At 43.4% G+C, this 17,479-nt stretch overlaps 1 protein-coding gene across 29 annotated transcripts in view; it reads left to right on the top strand.

The window, feature by feature from the left end:
- Positions 1 to 9,891: 9,891 nt before the first annotated feature.
- Positions 9,892 to 17,479, top strand: part of MYT1L (myelin transcription factor 1 like) — a 328,171-nt gene continuing 320,583 nt past the window's right edge. For 15 of the 29 annotated variants that reach the window (XM_066994887.1, XM_066994885.1, XM_066994884.1 and 12 more), the window contains exon 1: positions 15,368 to 15,391. In XM_066994887.1, the coding sequence (XP_066850988.1) occupies positions 15,386 to 15,391 (6 nt within the window). In that variant the 5' untranslated portion in view covers positions 15,368 to 15,385. The other 14 variants (XM_066994876.1, XM_066994874.1, XM_066994886.1 and 11 more) reach the window with 11 other exon arrangements.

Raw genomic sequence — 17,479 nt, 5'->3', positions numbered from 1 at the left:
TTTCAGCCAGCTCCAAAGGGACCCACTGCTTGCCAGAGACAAGCCAATAAGCGATGTTGTTTGCGCCTCTGGGAAAGGAAATTGAAGAAAGGGAAAAAAAAAAAAAAAAAAGCTGCACAAGTGCAGCTGGAAGAGAGGAGTGGGAAAATGTGAGACAACCAGCCGTGCAGCCCCCAAGGTCAGTGCAGAAGGAGGGCAGGAGGTGCTCCAGGCATGGAGCAGAAGTTCCCCTGCGGCCTGTGGAGAGGCCCCTGGTGGAGCAGGCTGTCCCCCTGCAGCCCATGGGTCCCACATGGAGCAGATCTCCACGCTGCATCTCGTGGAGGAGCCCCCGGTGGAGCAGGTGGATGTAGCCTAGAGGAGGCTGTGGTCCATGGAGAACCCCCGCAGGAACAGGCCCCGGGCCGGAGCTGCAGCCCGTGGAGAGAAGCCCATGCAGGAGCAGGGGGTCTGGGGGGAGCTGCCGTCCATGGGGGACCCATGCTGGAGCAGTTTGCTCCTGACGGATGGACCCCATGGTACAGAGCCATGTGGGAGCAGTTCTTGAAGAGCTGCTGCCTGTGGGCAGCCCCCACAGGATCAGTTTGGGAAGGATGGCATCCCGTGGGAGGGACCCCATGTGGAGCAGGGGCAGAGAGTGACCGTGAAGGAGCGGTGGAGACAAAGCGTCAGGGACTGACCACAGCCCCCATTCCCCCGTTCCCCTGTGCTGCTCGGGGGGAAAAGGTGGAAGAGGATGAATGGGGGGAAGGTGTATTTATTTTGTTTTCTTTGTTTCTCACTTCTCTAGTTTGTTAGTAATAGGTAATAAATTTCTCTAATCTCCCGATGCTGAGTCTGTTTTGCCTGTGATGATAATTGTTGAGTGATCTCCCTGTCCTTATCTCAACCCCTGAGCCATATTCATCATATTTTCTTTCCCTTTGAGGAAGGCGAGTGCGAGATTTGTGGTGCAGCTCAGCTGGGTAAAACCACCACAACAATGCATGCATTCTCATACTCTGTCACCCCTTGGGGTTCCCATGCATGGCTTCATACAACCTGAGTACAAGGAGCTTTTGGCACACAGGTATGAGTGATGCAGACTGCCTATTTTAAAACAACAGGTAATCCCGACGGTTCTTAAAAGTTGCCAGCATCTCTCTTTGGAGGTCTTCAATTTAGAGTGCTGCTCTTTGACATTTCAGAACTTAGAAGGGTATCTTTAGCCCCCTTAGACCCTGGGAAAATATTCATACTAAAAAATTACCATGTAAGGATGAGAATCACTTCCTTCTGCAGCTTCAACTTTTTAAAGATATTATTATAGTTGCATGCTGAGAGGATAAGGAGGGAAGAGAGAGGACTTTGTAAACATATATGGCTTTTTCCATCTGGACCAGATCTTCCCAGTCCTTACTGCCTTCTAAATCCTATTATAGTTTCCCTGGGAATAAAGCATTTAGTTACTCTAACAATGATCAAAATGCTAGCTTTTGTTAGTGAAATTTTCATATAAAACATTGAGTGTCTAAAGATAAAGAAATTTAATTAGGAAGAGATGATGGTTTAGGGATAGTAGTTTTTGGCTTGTGTAACCTAAATGGAACTAAATCCCATCGTAAATAAGTCATGACCTTCTGTATGCCTGCATAAAAGTGAGCCCAGAACTGCCCCCACAAAATATTTAAATGTCACATTAAGGAATTAAATAAAACAGAAAATATTCTGACACTGCATGTATGTCTGTATACATGTGCATACAAATATATACACATACCTATATATGGCCAGATATATACATATAAATATATCACATTCTTCACTGCTGCATGCATGTTTACTGACTTTATCTCAGAAAAAAAAAAAGAGTACATCGGAAAAATAAAATCAACCTTATGGATCAGAGGCAAACAATAACTTCCATGCAGAAACTTTCACAGACAGAAGTGAAAGCATCTTTATGCTTGGCATAAAGATTGGAAGGGGAGTTAGAGTACCGATGATCTGTGAAAACATGAAGAGTGTGGAAAATGGGCTGGGAATGGCTGGACATACAATATATGAAGATTCACAATGAAATTATCAGATATCAAAATAAAACAAACAAAAAGACCCTGTGAAATACACGTATTTCACTACCTCATCATCTGTACAATTCTGTGGCATTAAAACACTATGATAGGAAAATAATGCATTGGTTCAGAAATAAATTGATTAAATTTACTGAAGAATATCAACCAAGCTATTGAGCACAGTGGTGTCAATGCAAACTGTGGTCTAGGACACATACAGCACAAACTGCCAGAGCTGTGGAAAATACGTCAAGGAAATTATCAGTACCTGTCCCTTTTGTGCTTTCCTAATTGTGTATTACAAGTCACTGAGAAAAGAATGTTGACCTCACTGGATCAAATCATTCTTATACTTATAAATGTGAAGGAGTTATATTGTGTCCTGACTAAAGTTTTCGGAATATATTTCCTCTAAATATTTTTGCAATATTGAATAGTTTTGAGACTTACACTAAGCTCAATAATTAATATTAGTAAATATTTTAAAAATACTATATGAGCAATCTCAGAGAGGTAAGAAACAAAGGAAAAGAAAAATGCAAAACGGCTGAAAATTTCAGCTTTTTTATATTATTATTATTATTATTATTATTATTATTATTATTATTATTATTATTATTATTATTATTATTATTATTATTCCTTATTAAGAAGTACAAAAATACCTGAGAATCATTGTGGGCTGCATTCAGTCACCCAAGTAGAGGCATCTTAGCCATTCTGACATGTTCTTAGATAATAGTAAAGGGCTGGCGGACGTTTCTAGGAAGACTTACAAGGAAACCTATGCCCTCTGAAGCAGCAGCTGGAAGACAGGACTGTGTCAGGTAGCAGTAAATGCTTCTCCTTAGAAAAGTGAGTCAGCTGGAAAGAGTAATATTTACTGCAAGATTAAAGCATCTACATGTAGTTCTGTTGCTCTGTAGCTGAGTTCTTCTAATTTAGGTGTCCTGTACACGTACACAGTATCTTAGTTCCTCTTGCAGCAAAATGAGACTGAGGAAACACATGTGATGGAGTCTGGGGAGCTATTCATCTCTCTCTGAAGTAAGCACATCCTTTCTGACCAGCTTGATTTCTTTCAGGCTATGTTGACTGTCTTGACTAGATTTCCACTGACTATAATGGGACTTTAACCACCTACATGTATATGTCTTAGCCTTGAAATGAATCCTGCTTTCAGCTGCAACCCTTACAAACAACTTGTTGGAATTCTCTCCTGCTGTATATAATTTCTGCGATTCCTTTGCCACTTTTTTGCTATGATACCCATTTTATAGCCCACCCTGTTCTAGTCTGCTATTTCTCCCTTAATTTCCTCACAACCCTGTAGAAGACATACTTATTGGTGGAGGTCTGTTGTCCTAAATCATGTCTTTGAAAAAGCGTGATATGAACAACTTAGGATAGTAGAAACAGTAAAATAAATATTAATCTCAGAGTTGTCTATGAATTCTGCCAGAAACATACCTTTAGCTATCCTGTATTTAACTGGTCATCTTCCTTAAAGACGTTTAGAACTTTAAATCATGTTTTTTCACTTGTAATTTTATAGCATTTCTCAAGTTTTTGGTTAAGCTTTGAACTACTGCAGCAATACAAATTAGTAATACATATATATATGTGTGTACAGACAGCAGGACTTTTCATCAGTATAGAATTATTTGCTTGGTGAAGTATTAGTGACAATAGAAACTTAGTCCAAGACTCAGGAAAGAATTTAAGCGTGTGTTTTTGTGCTCAAGTCATCACTGGGAAAAGCAAAACATGCAAGTCTGACATACATGTAACAGCTTTTTCAAATTAAAACTGCACTAATGTTTTGTCCATGCCTGTGAAATGGTCTCCCATATATTTAACATGCACCTTGGACTGTATGCTTTCAAAGAACTGTGAAAGCCTCAAGCTTGTAATTTGCAAAATAATGAAGCAAATTACTTTCTGCTAAGTTTATGTGTTTTCTTTTTTATTTTCACTTTTAAACTAGAAAAATTCTGAACATTCTATAAGGAGCTTTGTTTATCATCCTTTCTCCATTTGAGATTTCTAATTCCCTTTATGTGTTCTTATTTAGTCAAAAGATCTTACAATGGGGACTATCACTTAAATAGGGATAGCAATTAATAATAACTAGGAATCATTAAAATTAGAAGCTGAAAAGACCTACTGCATTGTTTAAACCACTCCCCAGCCATTTTCGTATTGTTCCCCATAGTATAATTTCCAGGGCTTTGTTTGGTCCAGTTGTAAAAGACTTTTACTTCTTTGCACTGTTCTCCCAAGAATGCTATCAGAGCGTTCAAGGCCTCCTTAACATTTACTGAATTTGATCATTTCAACTAAACTTGTCTCCTCATATATATATATGAAGTATCCCTTTTGGTTACCTCAGCATTTTTTTTCCTCCCCTTTTTATTGTTTTGGATCTTCCATTATCCTTGAGGTATCTTTACTTCCTTAAGTTCATATCTGCACTCTATGTGTTTGGTTTTTAAGCTTTTCCCATAACTTGTTCCCTACAGTTCCTTAATTGTTTTTATTGTCTTTTTGCTGAATTCTTCAATTTGTTAACAGCTCTGTGGGCTGGCTCCTCCTCCCTGCTGAAGACAATGGGGAAAAAAACAAACAAACAAAAAAACCATGAAAGCATGTTATTCAGAACTGCAATTTTTATCCCATTTTCATAATCAGTTTCTTTTTCTTCAGCTTCAAGTTTATTAGTATTTTGCAGTTTCAGTATCTACTGTGACTAGAAGTGTGTCTATCCTGCACGCACATAGTCATCAGCTCACTCAAACAATTCTTCTAGCTGGCAGGCCTTTTATTAACTTGACTATATCTGACTACCTTCTACAATACAATTCACATTCTGCCAGCTTGGAACATGGGCTGAATTTGCTTGCAAATCTATGTGCCTGCATGGGTACACTTAGAGGACATGATCAGTAATTTTGAGCATCTGAGGCTAGCAACATTGATGAAAATACTATTTAGTCAGAATCTTTTGCTCTATATCAGAAGTATAGCTTCCATATTCACATGAAAGCTGCAATATGAATATTCTGAAGCTGTCATCTGTAAGATGCCTACTATTTTAGGTACTTTTTCTCCAAAATAATGTTAAGTGTTCATATTGCCCAAGACAGTAAAATGGTTCCCTCATATGTATGGCTCTAAATGAAGAATGCTTGGGCAGGGTAACCAAGTGGGTTAGCCTGTTTATAAGGAGTCACTGACGTTTCATCTAAGACTGCATATTTGATTCCCGTGATTTCTTCTCTCATTTGTGATGGCTGTTGATGTTTTGGACAATGTATTGAAGAAAATTATGCTTGGGGTCTAGCAGCAAGCGGTTATTCAATATCTTAGGGAATTTCTGCATATATGGATGGAAACATGCGCATTCTTTTTCTCAGTGGTTCATGGGGACCAGACACTGGACAGGTTCAGTATAAAAACTTTATAGCTGTGAGAACAAAATAGAGTACAACCACTTTACAGGTACTGAAGAAAACTTATGCCCTATTTGTGCATAAATTACTAACTTGGGCACAGTGTGCAATATCTTGTGTATAACCTTATGACTGAGACAAGGTCTGCTTGAAATAAAATAATTTCCTTTCCTCTGAGCCTTACCAGGATTATGTTGTCTGAGTTGTCTGGTGAAGCCCACTTCTTCTTATTAAGGTATACTTTCCACCATGTCCCTTTGTGGTGCTGGAGCAACAGTTGCAAGATGTTCTTTTGAGTTTCATCAAAGTGATCTTTACACCCCCTTACTGAATATTTTATGATCAATACTAACCTATTGCTTTAACAAAAGCCACAAAGTTGGGAAGATGTCAGAGATTATCAGGGAACTGGCCTTCATAGACTGGCAAGAACTGTTTTTCAGAAACACTTAGGGATGTTGAGGCATGGATTTACCTACTGGAACATCCAGTATCTGCTAAACACTTTGTTAGCACCATCTTTTGGGGTTAATCCTACAAATAGTTTAGTTAACCCATTAGCCCATGATGTCCAGCCTCCTTTCCTACTGGAGATTTCACAAGAGCCAACTGTTCATATCAGAAGGTTGCTCAACTACAGATGGTAGAAGTAGTTACGTGTACTCAGTAAGTGCTCAGGCTTAGTGGCTATCATAATGCCTTGGGCTGGTGTTTCTAAGCATGCTAAATTTCAGTATTAGGAAAAGATAGGAAAGATTAGAGAATGAAAGGATTAGTTGTACTATAAGTGCTTTCTTTCTCTGGGCATTTGCCGCTGTTCATTTTCACTGTTAATAAATACAATGTGAGCCAAGCAATAGCACCTTAATAGATTCATTATGTGGAAAACTGCTTGTTTTCTAAAAATAATACAAAAGAAACACATTTTGGCATATAGGTTAGAGTTCAGATTCTAATTTCATATTCCAGGACAATAGTAGCATTGTATGTTTTAACTTTTTCCTATCGTGCTATGTTTACCAGCCTGGTAAGCAGTCTGCTGCAAGGCTGGGAAATATATCTGCTATCCTTTGAAAGCATAGATGTTTTAAATGGACTGTGATTACAAAATTGCACAGCCGAAGCTTTCTGTCCAGTAGAAAAGGGGTTAAAATTTAATAAGAGTTGGACAGGAGGAAAGGAAAAAACCCTAGGCAGAATGTCTCCACACAGAGAAACAGAGAACAGTTAATTTGTGCTCCAAACTGCCAAGGACAGCAGAAAAAAGCAACTAGTATAAATAATTAAAGCAGAGATTAGATAAATATTTGGGGAGGGGTTACTGTGATGGTGTAATTGCTGATGTTGATGAGAGGTGGACTTCTGTGCTTCCTGGCCCCTTTTGTTCGATGGTGTCCTACGATCCATTACTTAGTAGCCTTACATATGCCATAATTTTTAGGGCTTAAACCACATTTTTTTTAAAGCTTGCATAAGAATGAAGTGTAGAACACAGGCTGGGATATGACTCTGTTGTGCAATATGGCTTTATGATTCATTCATTTTCCCAGACTTTATTTCTCCAGAGCTGGTCCTGGGTTGGCATCCTGAGCCCTGCAAAGACACACAGGGCTGAGTGGAAGGAATATAAATGCTTCACTGGAGCCAGACTCAGGCTGGGGCAGTTGCTGTCAATATACTAAAGCTGAAATACATTGACAGGGCGGTGGGGGAGGTGTTCTGCAGTGCTGCAGATCCCAGGAATACCTTATCTTGGGAGCAAAGAATTAGATTTTTTTTAAAACATTCACCAACACGGTTGTTTCTTGTTTCAGAGATAAACAGCTACAACGTCAGGTAACCAACATAGCCTGTTTTTTATTGGTTAAAAGGGAAAAAACTCAAACATATTTTAGTAACAATGAATAGATTTACACTTGAACACAGAAATATTACTTAAAGACTGTAAGAAATTAAGCTTGAAGCTAATCTTTAACAAATTAAATATTTTTCTATTGAAGGAAAGGGAAGCAAGCAGGCAACTTACAATGAAATATTAAATTTGCAGTGCGTAATTTCTAACAAAGCCTTTACAAATAAAGCTTTCATTAAAGTACTCTTCAGAGCTCAGAAATACTTGCAAACACATCAAAGGACACAAGAGCTCTATTAATCTATCAATTAAACCACTTTGATTTTTCATGTCTGTTTTCCTAGGTTCACATTCTTGTCTTTTATGATATGAATTTTTAACCTTATGAAAATATCCCACATGAATTGCAGGCTTCCGTGTCACAGTGGTTTATATGGTAATCTCGGGGTGTCATCTTTTACCCTGCAGTGACTGCACATACCCTAGAGAGGTGTTCTCGCTCACGCACTGCAGCCAGACTGTATGGCGAGCTCAGCCTGGCTCTCTTGGAGACAGGGAAATGCAAGGTACCATTTTTTTATTATTTTTTTTTTAGCAGACTGTAAATGATTCCTATTCTTTGCTCCACAGAACATCCGATGTGGTGCCCAATCGGCTGAGAAAGCTGCACAGACGTCAGTGTCTGTGTGTGTGTGTGTGTGTGCGAGCGTGTGCCTGCACAGCCAACTGCAGCTGGAACCTCCATTAGAGCAGCCCTATTGATTTCTGGTTCACACTGCAGTAACAGGGCTGGAGCGTGGGGAAGAAGGCGGGGGGGAGAGAGAAAAAGGCAGGGGAAAAACATCCCAGGATGACTTAAAAACAGGAATTAATGGAAGGCACATCGGGTTGTCTGCGCATATGTACAGCACATACATGGCTGTTTCCAGAGATGTGCCACTGCGCTGTTTCCTTAAAAAGAAAGAAAGGGGGGAAAGGGGGGGGGGGGGAGAGAGAGAAGAACAAAAACCAGTCAGAGCAATCCCTGCACCTCAAATAACAGCAGTCTGCCGAGGTTTCAGATCCAGTGCATGCTTGGATCGATGTTTTCTTGCTGCTGTGCTTTGCACACCGAAGCTGTCTGCAAAATGTTTCTGTTTCATTGAAGGACTGCAGGAGATGCCCGCTTTAAATTGCTCTTTCTCTGTGCACCCTGTTATCTGCGGGAGGTGGTTGGGGGGTAGAAATTCTGCTCGGAGTCTGTCAAATGTAGTGCACAGAGAGCTCCAGGAAGTTGCTCTGCATTTACTGACAGTCATTTTTCTCGTGATGCATAATGCACAAGGTGCCATTGCAAGCTGAGGTGTAAAAACAGGGAAAAATGATGTTTATGGTAGTGACTGAGCTTTCCTCTTCCTCTGAGGTTTCTTTCCCAGCTAATATCTGGGAATAATTTATAGCTGCATGTTAATGTGTTGTCTTCGTATTTCAGCACATCTGCGAAGAAAATCCCTGCAAAGAAAGTGTCTTTTCACAATCGCTGTATGCCATTCTGGCAAACTATAACAGTGAGCAGTACACAATTAAGGGGGGAAAACCCCCCAGCACTGTTATCTGTTTAGGGAGTGGGGGAAGGGGCGACGGTAATACCTTTAAAAAAACGAAAGGCGGTAAGCCATTATTAGCAAAAGCTATATTGAGCATGCTTGCCAGACAGGCAGTGCAGCTCAGCTCTAGTTCCGCCCAGACATGTGCCTTGCCATTTTCATTTTAATCAGTCTGCTCAGGATGGCTGCTGATTCATTTTGCGGGATGGCCCCCTGGGAGCCAAGGTGGAAGCCTGAGGCGAGCTGCTATTGCATCAATGCAGCACTCCAGATCAGACGCAGGGAGGGGAGACAAGGCTTCGGCAGCAGATCGAGTTCAAAATACCAGCCTCGCTGTTAAAAAAACAAACCAAAACACCCACCCCTCCCCAGACAAATGAAACCTCTATGGGAATAATAAAAATAAAAGAAGGAAAAACCCCAAACTCCATCCTGTCCTCCTCCCGCACCGTCTTCCCCCCCCTCCCCCCCCCCCAAATAATTAAATAAAACACAATTAGCAGAGAAAAATCTCTTCTGCTCCTTCCTTCCCTTTGCGCTCTGGAATCGCTGCAGCTACCATTTTTTTCACAACTCCTCGTTTAAAAAGAAAAAGGACGCTCTCTATTTCTCTATTTACCTGATAACTAGCTGGGGGTGGGATACCTGATTTAGCTGGAGACTTTGATTTGTGGGATTGACAACCTTATTATGCAGTGAGCTTATTATTGATATTATTCTGCTCTCGGTTGCCATGACCACCTTGTGAGAGACATTCAATTTTCTCTCTTCCATCATCATTATCTATGAGGCCATCTGTTGTGGAAAATGAATTCAGCCTCATTTGCATGACTGATAAGCAAATTTTTTTTTATCTATTTAACAGAAGGTCATATGCCGGGGATTTGGAGCTGGTGAAAAAAAAAAAAAAAAAGTGGAGGAAAAAAAAAAGGCATCTCGAGAGGATGAGTGGGAGTGCGTGCATTAGAGGATGTATGTGGAAGTAAAACAGATCCCTCAGGCCTGCTAGCCTATCCTACTGCATTTGTCATTCCTGCCAGGGCGACATTTTTTTCCCCCTAAGCTTCTGCACACTAAAGAGAGTGAGAGCTTTTTCCCTGCAGTCTTCTTGAAGCCCCCCTGATTTTTTTACTCAGTGTTGGTGGGTGTATTTTAATATATATATATTTTTTGAATTCCCTGGAACATGGGGTATCTTTTCAGTGTTCAATGAAGAAAAAAGCAGCCTTTTCTGGGTCTCTGTGGTATGCTTCTTACTCCTCATCCTTTCAAAGTTGTAGTAAGCCAGGGTGTTTCTTAACCATGCTGAAATGTCTTTCTTATGTTTAACTTGTAAATGGTTAATGGTGCAGGTGTGGGATGTGTTTTATGCAGGGTGGGGGTTGATTCTTGTAGCTAACTGGAAAGATTATTGTGATTTTTGCAGTCGTTATGTAGCTTGTACTTAAATGTCCATTGTTTGCTCTTTTCAAGTTCTTCTGACAATACTGCTGTGCAGCCGAAATTATATTGGGCTGTAGAATAGCTTAAAAAAATCCTAAAGTGATTGTTTACAATACGAACGCATAACGTTGCATGCATTAAGCATGTTGTTGTTTATATAAACTTGCTGCATGTTGGACGGTACTTGTTTGATATGGAGAACCTGAGACAAAAACTTCACAGATTGGAAAGCTCAAGTCTCCTGACAGCCAAATACAATTAAATAAAGGATTATTAGATACTATGTTTTTACACTAAAATGACATTTGAAAACAGTGGATTTGTACTTCAGAGGGGAACACTCGTACAAGAGTAGCATTTTTAAAGAACACTATTTCAAATGTCTTGTATCTGTAATAATTTTTCCTTTTCATAAACAGAATCAGCTCTGTAAATAAGGGATGGTTAATTCAGTTAACCCTCTGAGAATGTCATAGTCTATACTTCAATTTTAAAATAGTTCAGATAAGTATGACTGTAGTCCATGTAAATTTAGTTTGAATTTGTTAATGGTATTAATTTAGTTCTAAATACTAACTGAAGAGTATAACAGAAAATGAATTATATTAGTTAGTAAAAAAGAAATGACTTATTATCCTCTTATAGAAGAGATGTTACACAGGTTTGCTTCATTTATCACTAAAAAAGATTAATGGAACAGAAACATGCCATTGCTTTCTGTGTACTGAACAAGCTACACAGCTTCATGTAGCAAAAAAGGTTTAAATATATACACGTTTATTTGTTTTCTGCAGAAGTAATGTGTGCATAACTAGAGTTTTTACATTGTAAGTGTTTTGCATGGTTGACAATGCTCCTTTTAAAGATAGGAAAGGAGATAAACCTATTTTTATTGCAAATAAATGCATTTGGGTTTTATTTACAATCTCTTTACAAAATTTCTTTTTTTTTTTAAAAAAAAGTGAATCTTTTTCATATTTTGTGCTTACAACAGAGAAATGGTTGTGGGTGCTGAATTTCAGGTGGAAAGAAGTTTCACTTTTATTGAGGTCAGAAAGAGACCAAGTGTCTGACTTGCCTACATTAAGTAACTTATTCTAAATTGCTTGATTAAAAATTGTCATTTTTTTTTCTTTTAGAAAATGCTCTGCAACAGACCTAGCATTAATTTGTCATGATAATCTCTTGCTGATAGTTGTTTAAAGGATTTTTTTTTTCCTTATCCCTCCGATTTCGGACAGAGTATCTTTCCTGCAGATATTTTTAAAGTAATAATGTTTAATACTCCTTTTGGCATCAGCCATATTTATCATGCCTGTTGGAATTTGCAGTGGAAGTTGGATTACAAAACTAATTTCACGCTCAAAGTTCAGCACAGTGCAGCTCTGGCAGTTGGGGTGGTTTGTTTGAAATGGTACTAGTTTCCTCAGTGGACTTCAGCTGGAAGTAATAAGACACCGTGTATTAGCAGGCTGCCTTCTAGCATGCAAAGGTTGAGGTCTCCGTCTTCTCCCCTCCTCCCCCCTTCACTTGGATTGTTAGCATCTCCCAAAGCCTTGTGAATAAAAAATCGGCAAACTTCTGAAAAAAAGCCTAACAGATACCACAGCCATTTCTCTCCCCCTGCCCCCAAAAGTTAATTACCAAGCTTGGTTGGATTCCTCCCCGCCACCCTGACATTTGACTGCCGCTAATTCACTGATTAATCTCATTAATGTGATTAGAGCGGGATTTGGAGCTGGCTGCCATTGTTCTGCGGGCAGTGCTGCTCGCTCGCCACCTCCTCCCGTTTGGCCGCGGTGTTTCCCGGGCGCCCCCCGCTCGGTTCAGCACCGGGAGCTGTCCGCCGCCACCGGCCCGGCCGGCCTCCGCTCGCCGGGCAGCTGGGGGGCGGTTCCGGGCCCCCTAACCGGGCGGTGTGAACGTGGCTCTGCTTTCCAGTCTTTTTTTTTTTTTTTTTTTTTATTTTACTTTCTCTGACAGATCCACGGGGCAGCGTAGTTTAAATGCTACTCCCTTGCAGCCATGCAATTTAACTCGAAAAACGTGAGGGACACTACAGCTTGTTGCCATACTTAGCCCCAATCCTTCTTCTTAGAAAAAAATAAAATAAAATAAAAATAAAAATAAAAATAAAAAAGAGTGCTTGCTTGAGCTAAATCCTTTCATTTCTCTTCTTTTGGCACAAGTAAACAATGCGTCTAGCTTACCACCTCAAAACTACATTTGCCCTCGCAAGCACTGTTGTGCCTGAGATCTTTCTTCTGTCTGCACTGCAAGTTTTTTCCAGAGTTGGAAAATAGTAAGCATTTTATTGATTGAAACTTGATCTGGGAGATCTTTTTAAGGTTTCATTGTACATATAAATGAGTTTTGCAGTCTTTGGTTGCAGCAGAATTTAATATTCAAGTTTGTAGGTTAGACAGTTTTAAATCAGAATAGGAACAACTTCTTCAAAGTAAGGCACTTTACACAGCATTAGGGCATGATCTGCTCTGCCCTTTTTGGTATTTTGACTTTCATTATCTAGAAGTTACATTGTTATCATTTAATAACTGCCAACTGCACATGCGCAGTAACTTTTTTTTTTTTTTCCCTAATATCTTCTCTTTCATTTGTATTCTTTATGAACATGACCCTGTACTGGAAACTGAAGCCACACATTAAACTCTATTGCATGAAGGATTTGCCAGGACACGCAGTGAACTCCTGCAAATCCCTGAATTAAGAATACTTTTCATGACAAAGTCTCTTGCTGAGGAAAAGGTGGAACCTCTTAAAGAACACACTACATTTAAAAAGATTTAAGTATAGTTAATGTCAGTGAATCCTCTGCAGCCATTGAAATTTATGGATAAATAATATTTGCATCCAAAACTGATAAAGTGCACCAAAACTGAAAAAGGCTGTTGCTTGCTTTACTATACATTTGACTTTCATGTAGTTTTTCAGTTACTGATACCATATTCTTAATAAGATTTCCTATTTCCTTTTCATTTCCCTTTCTTCCCTTTTCTTTCTCACCCCAAATCAAAAGCCCGGTGACTAATGTATTGTCTCTTTAACTGCTTTACAGAACTATACGTTTCAAGGATGTATAAGAAAGGACTGTATAGGAACAGGTTTTAACAGTGACAGCCACAATATGCAGGCCAATTATGGCTGTTCGTTAGCGGGTATATTCTTGTAATGCTCCTGTCAAGCTGAAATTGTACTGCCTTATTGACAGTAGTGGGTTCGTCTGATGCTTGAATTATGCTTTCTGTGTTTGTCTAATGTTCCAAGTCTCATTAGAAACTGCTACCAGTGAGAAAGTAAAAGAAAATGAAGGCTTTTCAAGCATACTTTACGTGAAATTTGCTAACCTGGCTAACTTAACCTTCAGGAAAAATACTGTGCTCTCATTAACACTGCTTAAACATGACCTGCATCTCCTTTTCCCCATGGATAATGCGCGTTGACGAGACACAGGCTGGGGGAGGGAGAATCCATCCCACAACATTAAACCCATACCCTAACGTCTTATGGAGGATAATTAGGCCAATGAATCACCAGTCTCCCAAAATTATTTTTCACACTGATCTTTTTGTAAATGTTTCTAATTTATACATCCCCCCCCTCCCTTTAAATCTCTATCACCAGCACAGGGGTTATATACGTTCTGCCCATTTAAAGCAAGCATTGTTCTTGTCTTCAGTGAGACAAGCTTCTGGCTATTTCTTTGTGTCATCCGGAAGATTGGACAACATTATAAGATACATTTTTTCCGGCTAAATCTCCTCAAAGCCGTTTAAAAAGTTTGAAAACACCTGCCATGATATGCGTGCCACACAGTCATCTTCACAATCCTATTAAGGCTAGCCAGCATCTAACATAAGGTGGTTAGCTCGTGGGGGAAAAGACGAGCCTTGATTTTTGAAACAAGAATACAGTTATTCAAAGATTCTGCCGTAAATCGTATGTTAGAAAATGATCAGGTTCATCTGTAGGTGTACAGATACCCCTATACACATACAAAGGGGCCCTTTGACCACCAGGTGTGCGCCTGCTTCTCAGCCTGCGCTGGTATGGGTGAAAAAGAACAAAATGACATGCACTCGCTAGAAACCAAACATGGTAGCTCCGTTTCCCCGGTACGAGGAGGAGGCTTTTCTCCTTGCAGCCCTGCTCTGCGCAGCCTTCTCCGCGCTCCCTGACCCGCACCTGCGGCCCAGCCGGGCGCTGCTCCCGGGCCTCCGCGCCTCGGCCTCGGGGGAGTCCTGCGAGGACGGGAGATGTAATCAGAGATGACAGAGAAAAATTAACAGGGGAAAGAAAAAAAAAAAAAAAAAAGGAGAGAAAAAAAAAAAAAAGAGCGAGGTGGAGATGAGGGGCGGGGGAAGGTACACGTAAGTCCTTTTTTTGCTTTCTGAGGGAAACACTGCATTTTCCACTAAAAACGTGGAAGTCGTGAGGGCTCTGCTATTGTTAGTCCCTTCCCCAGCAGGCTGGCTCTCCTCTGATTCCCTCTGACCAACTTTCCCGAAAAATCCCCTCTCCTGCCATCAGAGCGCGGCTCTGGGGCTGCCGTGATGGCTCGGGCTGCGAAGGGCCGGTGCGGTGGAGGCTGATCTTCACTTCAGACCGCAGTGTGATTTCTGGCGAGGCTAGAAGGGAAGGGAATTGTAACCTCTGTAGTAACCGACATGTCTGGCCTCCACACGTCAGGCAGCGGGCTCGGGCTTGGCAGGGATTACCTCCGAGGGCTGCCCGAGGGTGTTCCTGGTGACTGGCAGGGCAGTCCCCCCCGCCTCAGCCGCGGCCAGCGGGGCTGTGCCCGCGGTGCCCTTGCAGCGTCGGGGCTGTCCGCACCGAGCGCCCCCGCGCAGGGCGAGCCGCGGCGGGGAGGGATGGAGGGATGGAGGGAGGGATGAGAGAGGGAGGGAGGAAGGGATGGAGGAAGGGAGGGATGGAGGGAGGGAGGGAGCGCTGCGGGGAGGAGGGGGCTGCAGCAGCACAATGGCAGTAAGGAGGGCAACGACACCGGCAGGCGCGCGTGTGTGTGCGAGGAGGGGGGCGACGGAGGGGTGGGGGCACATGTCTGTGTGTGTGTGCTTTGCCCAGGGCCCTTCCCGGGAGGCAGGCAGCCGGCCCGCAGGGATGGATGGTGAGGGCGGCAGAGCCGGGGGCTCCCCGGAGGGAGGCAGCGCTGTGCCCGGGGCAGGCAGCGGGCACGGCTCCGCGGGGGCTCCGAGCATCCCCCCCCCCGCTCCCCCCCTCCCCTCCCCGCCGCCGTGCCAACCCGTGGGGGTGCCGCTGCCCCCGCCTAGAGCTCGCAGTCTCTCACGCCTCTACCGAAATGACATTTCGGGCACGGGGTTAAAAAAGAAGAGGCTCCCCGCTGGCGAGCCGCTCCCGTCGGAGGGGGATCCGGCTGCCCGGGGGCGAGCCCCGCGGGGAGGCTGCCGGGGGCGGGCGCACGGCGGCGGGCAGCCCCCGCAGCGGCGCTCCAAGGCAGCGAGGTGCCTCTCTCTCCCCGCTTATTGTCTGCGGGACACGGCCCCGGCATTTGGGAACGCCGCCGCGGCTAAGCGGAGACAGCAAGAGCCGCAAAATCCACGTCAAATTGCTGGGAAAGGGGGGGAAGGAAGCTCTGCGGAGAAGTACACGCAAATCTGGCCCTTTTTGTGTACGAGCCCTTGTTTACGTTTGGTCTGTTGATCACCCAAAGTTTAGCTTGCGCAAGTTGCTAATGGGGGAAGGCTGCTAATCTTGTCATCTGGGGACAGTTCATTTCTTTTGTTTCAAAAGGCAGAACACAGGGTGAGCAGGTAAAATAAGCGAGGCTCTCAGCGATCCGGCTGAATTAACTCTTGTGAACCCTGGAGAGGCACCCCAGAGGCAAGGCAATGCCTATTTTAAGTCCTTATTTTCCGTCAAAGATACAGTCGGAGGCCGAATGATTTCGGGGGCGGGGGGGGGAGGGGGGTGGGGGGGAAGGGTGATGAGGCGGGGGGGGGCGGGGGGGGGGGACCGTTCCGTAGCGGAGACACCATTTTACGCCGGCAGCAGCGCCAGGGCCGTATTTTTAGCTTTGCCCCCTCCCCGGCGAGGCGGAGAGCGGCTGGAGGTCGGGCCCGCCGGGGAGCCCGGCTTGGGGTGGCACGGGGTGGAAGGGGGGGTCGCGGAGACCGTCTCTGACCCCGACCCCATCCCTGCCCGCCTCCCGCCGGGGGCTGGGCGTGCGCGGCCGCGGCGCGCAACTCGGGGCGCGCATCGGGAGCGGAAGATGGATGCGCGGCGCGCTGCCTAGAGGATGCGGGCGGAGGCAGGGTAAGTCGGAGATCCGCTACCGAGGCCGTTCTGCCGCAGGGATGTGGTCTCTAAGGGAAGCGGTGCTCGCTGCCTGCCGCGCTGCCCCGGCTTCTTCCAGCCCTCCGCCGCCGCTCTGCTGCTATTAAATGGAGGTTTCAGCTGATCCAGCAGGCGCAGAGCCGCACGCGTGCCCCTCTTTTCGGCGCTCGGTGGTGGCAACTTATTAATTTCTTGTCTTCGACTTCAGGCCCGTCGGTTTCCTGTCTGAAGGCATTATTACTTTTGTCCATGTGGCAAAATAATTAGCATACAGATGAGAAGGGATCCTGCCTCTGAGCCTCAGTTGCAGGAGAAGATGTGCAGTGGAAAGTTGATTGGATGAATGGAGAACAAATGGTGGGCGTTCAAAAGCATTAGGAGAGTTTTGTTGTCGCGGAGCAGGTTTGTCAGTTTTCTGGGTGAATCTTGTAAGATGGAAGGCAGGGTGGCTGGTGCTGAGACGACTGCTTGACAGACTGTGGCCTACTTGAAGGTGTACATTTGGACTGCATGCGTAGCTAATTCATTTGGACTACTTTGTTTTGCAATTCTACGGCTTTCCCTTTGCAATTCCCTCAAGGTAAATATGTCCTTTTGTCACTGTTGTTGCTTGCAGGGCACTTTGTTGTTGTTCACAAAGTGATGGAAAGTTCAACTCTTTGGGCAGTTAACAAAAGAATAGCCGGGTTTTGTACTTCTCCCACCCCAGCTCCTCAACACGTCCTCTTGTGCATAGAGCTGGAGGAAGCTGAGCAGCTC

Source organism: Anser cygnoides, chromosome 3, assembly GCF_040182565.1.
Source record: "Anser cygnoides isolate HZ-2024a breed goose chromosome 3, Taihu_goose_T2T_genome, whole genome shotgun sequence".
Classification (NCBI taxonomy): domain Eukaryota; kingdom Metazoa; phylum Chordata; class Aves; order Anseriformes; family Anatidae; genus Anser; species Anser cygnoides.
Note: the sequence above shows the minus strand (reverse complement) of the source record. Positions and strands in the feature narration are given on the sequence as shown.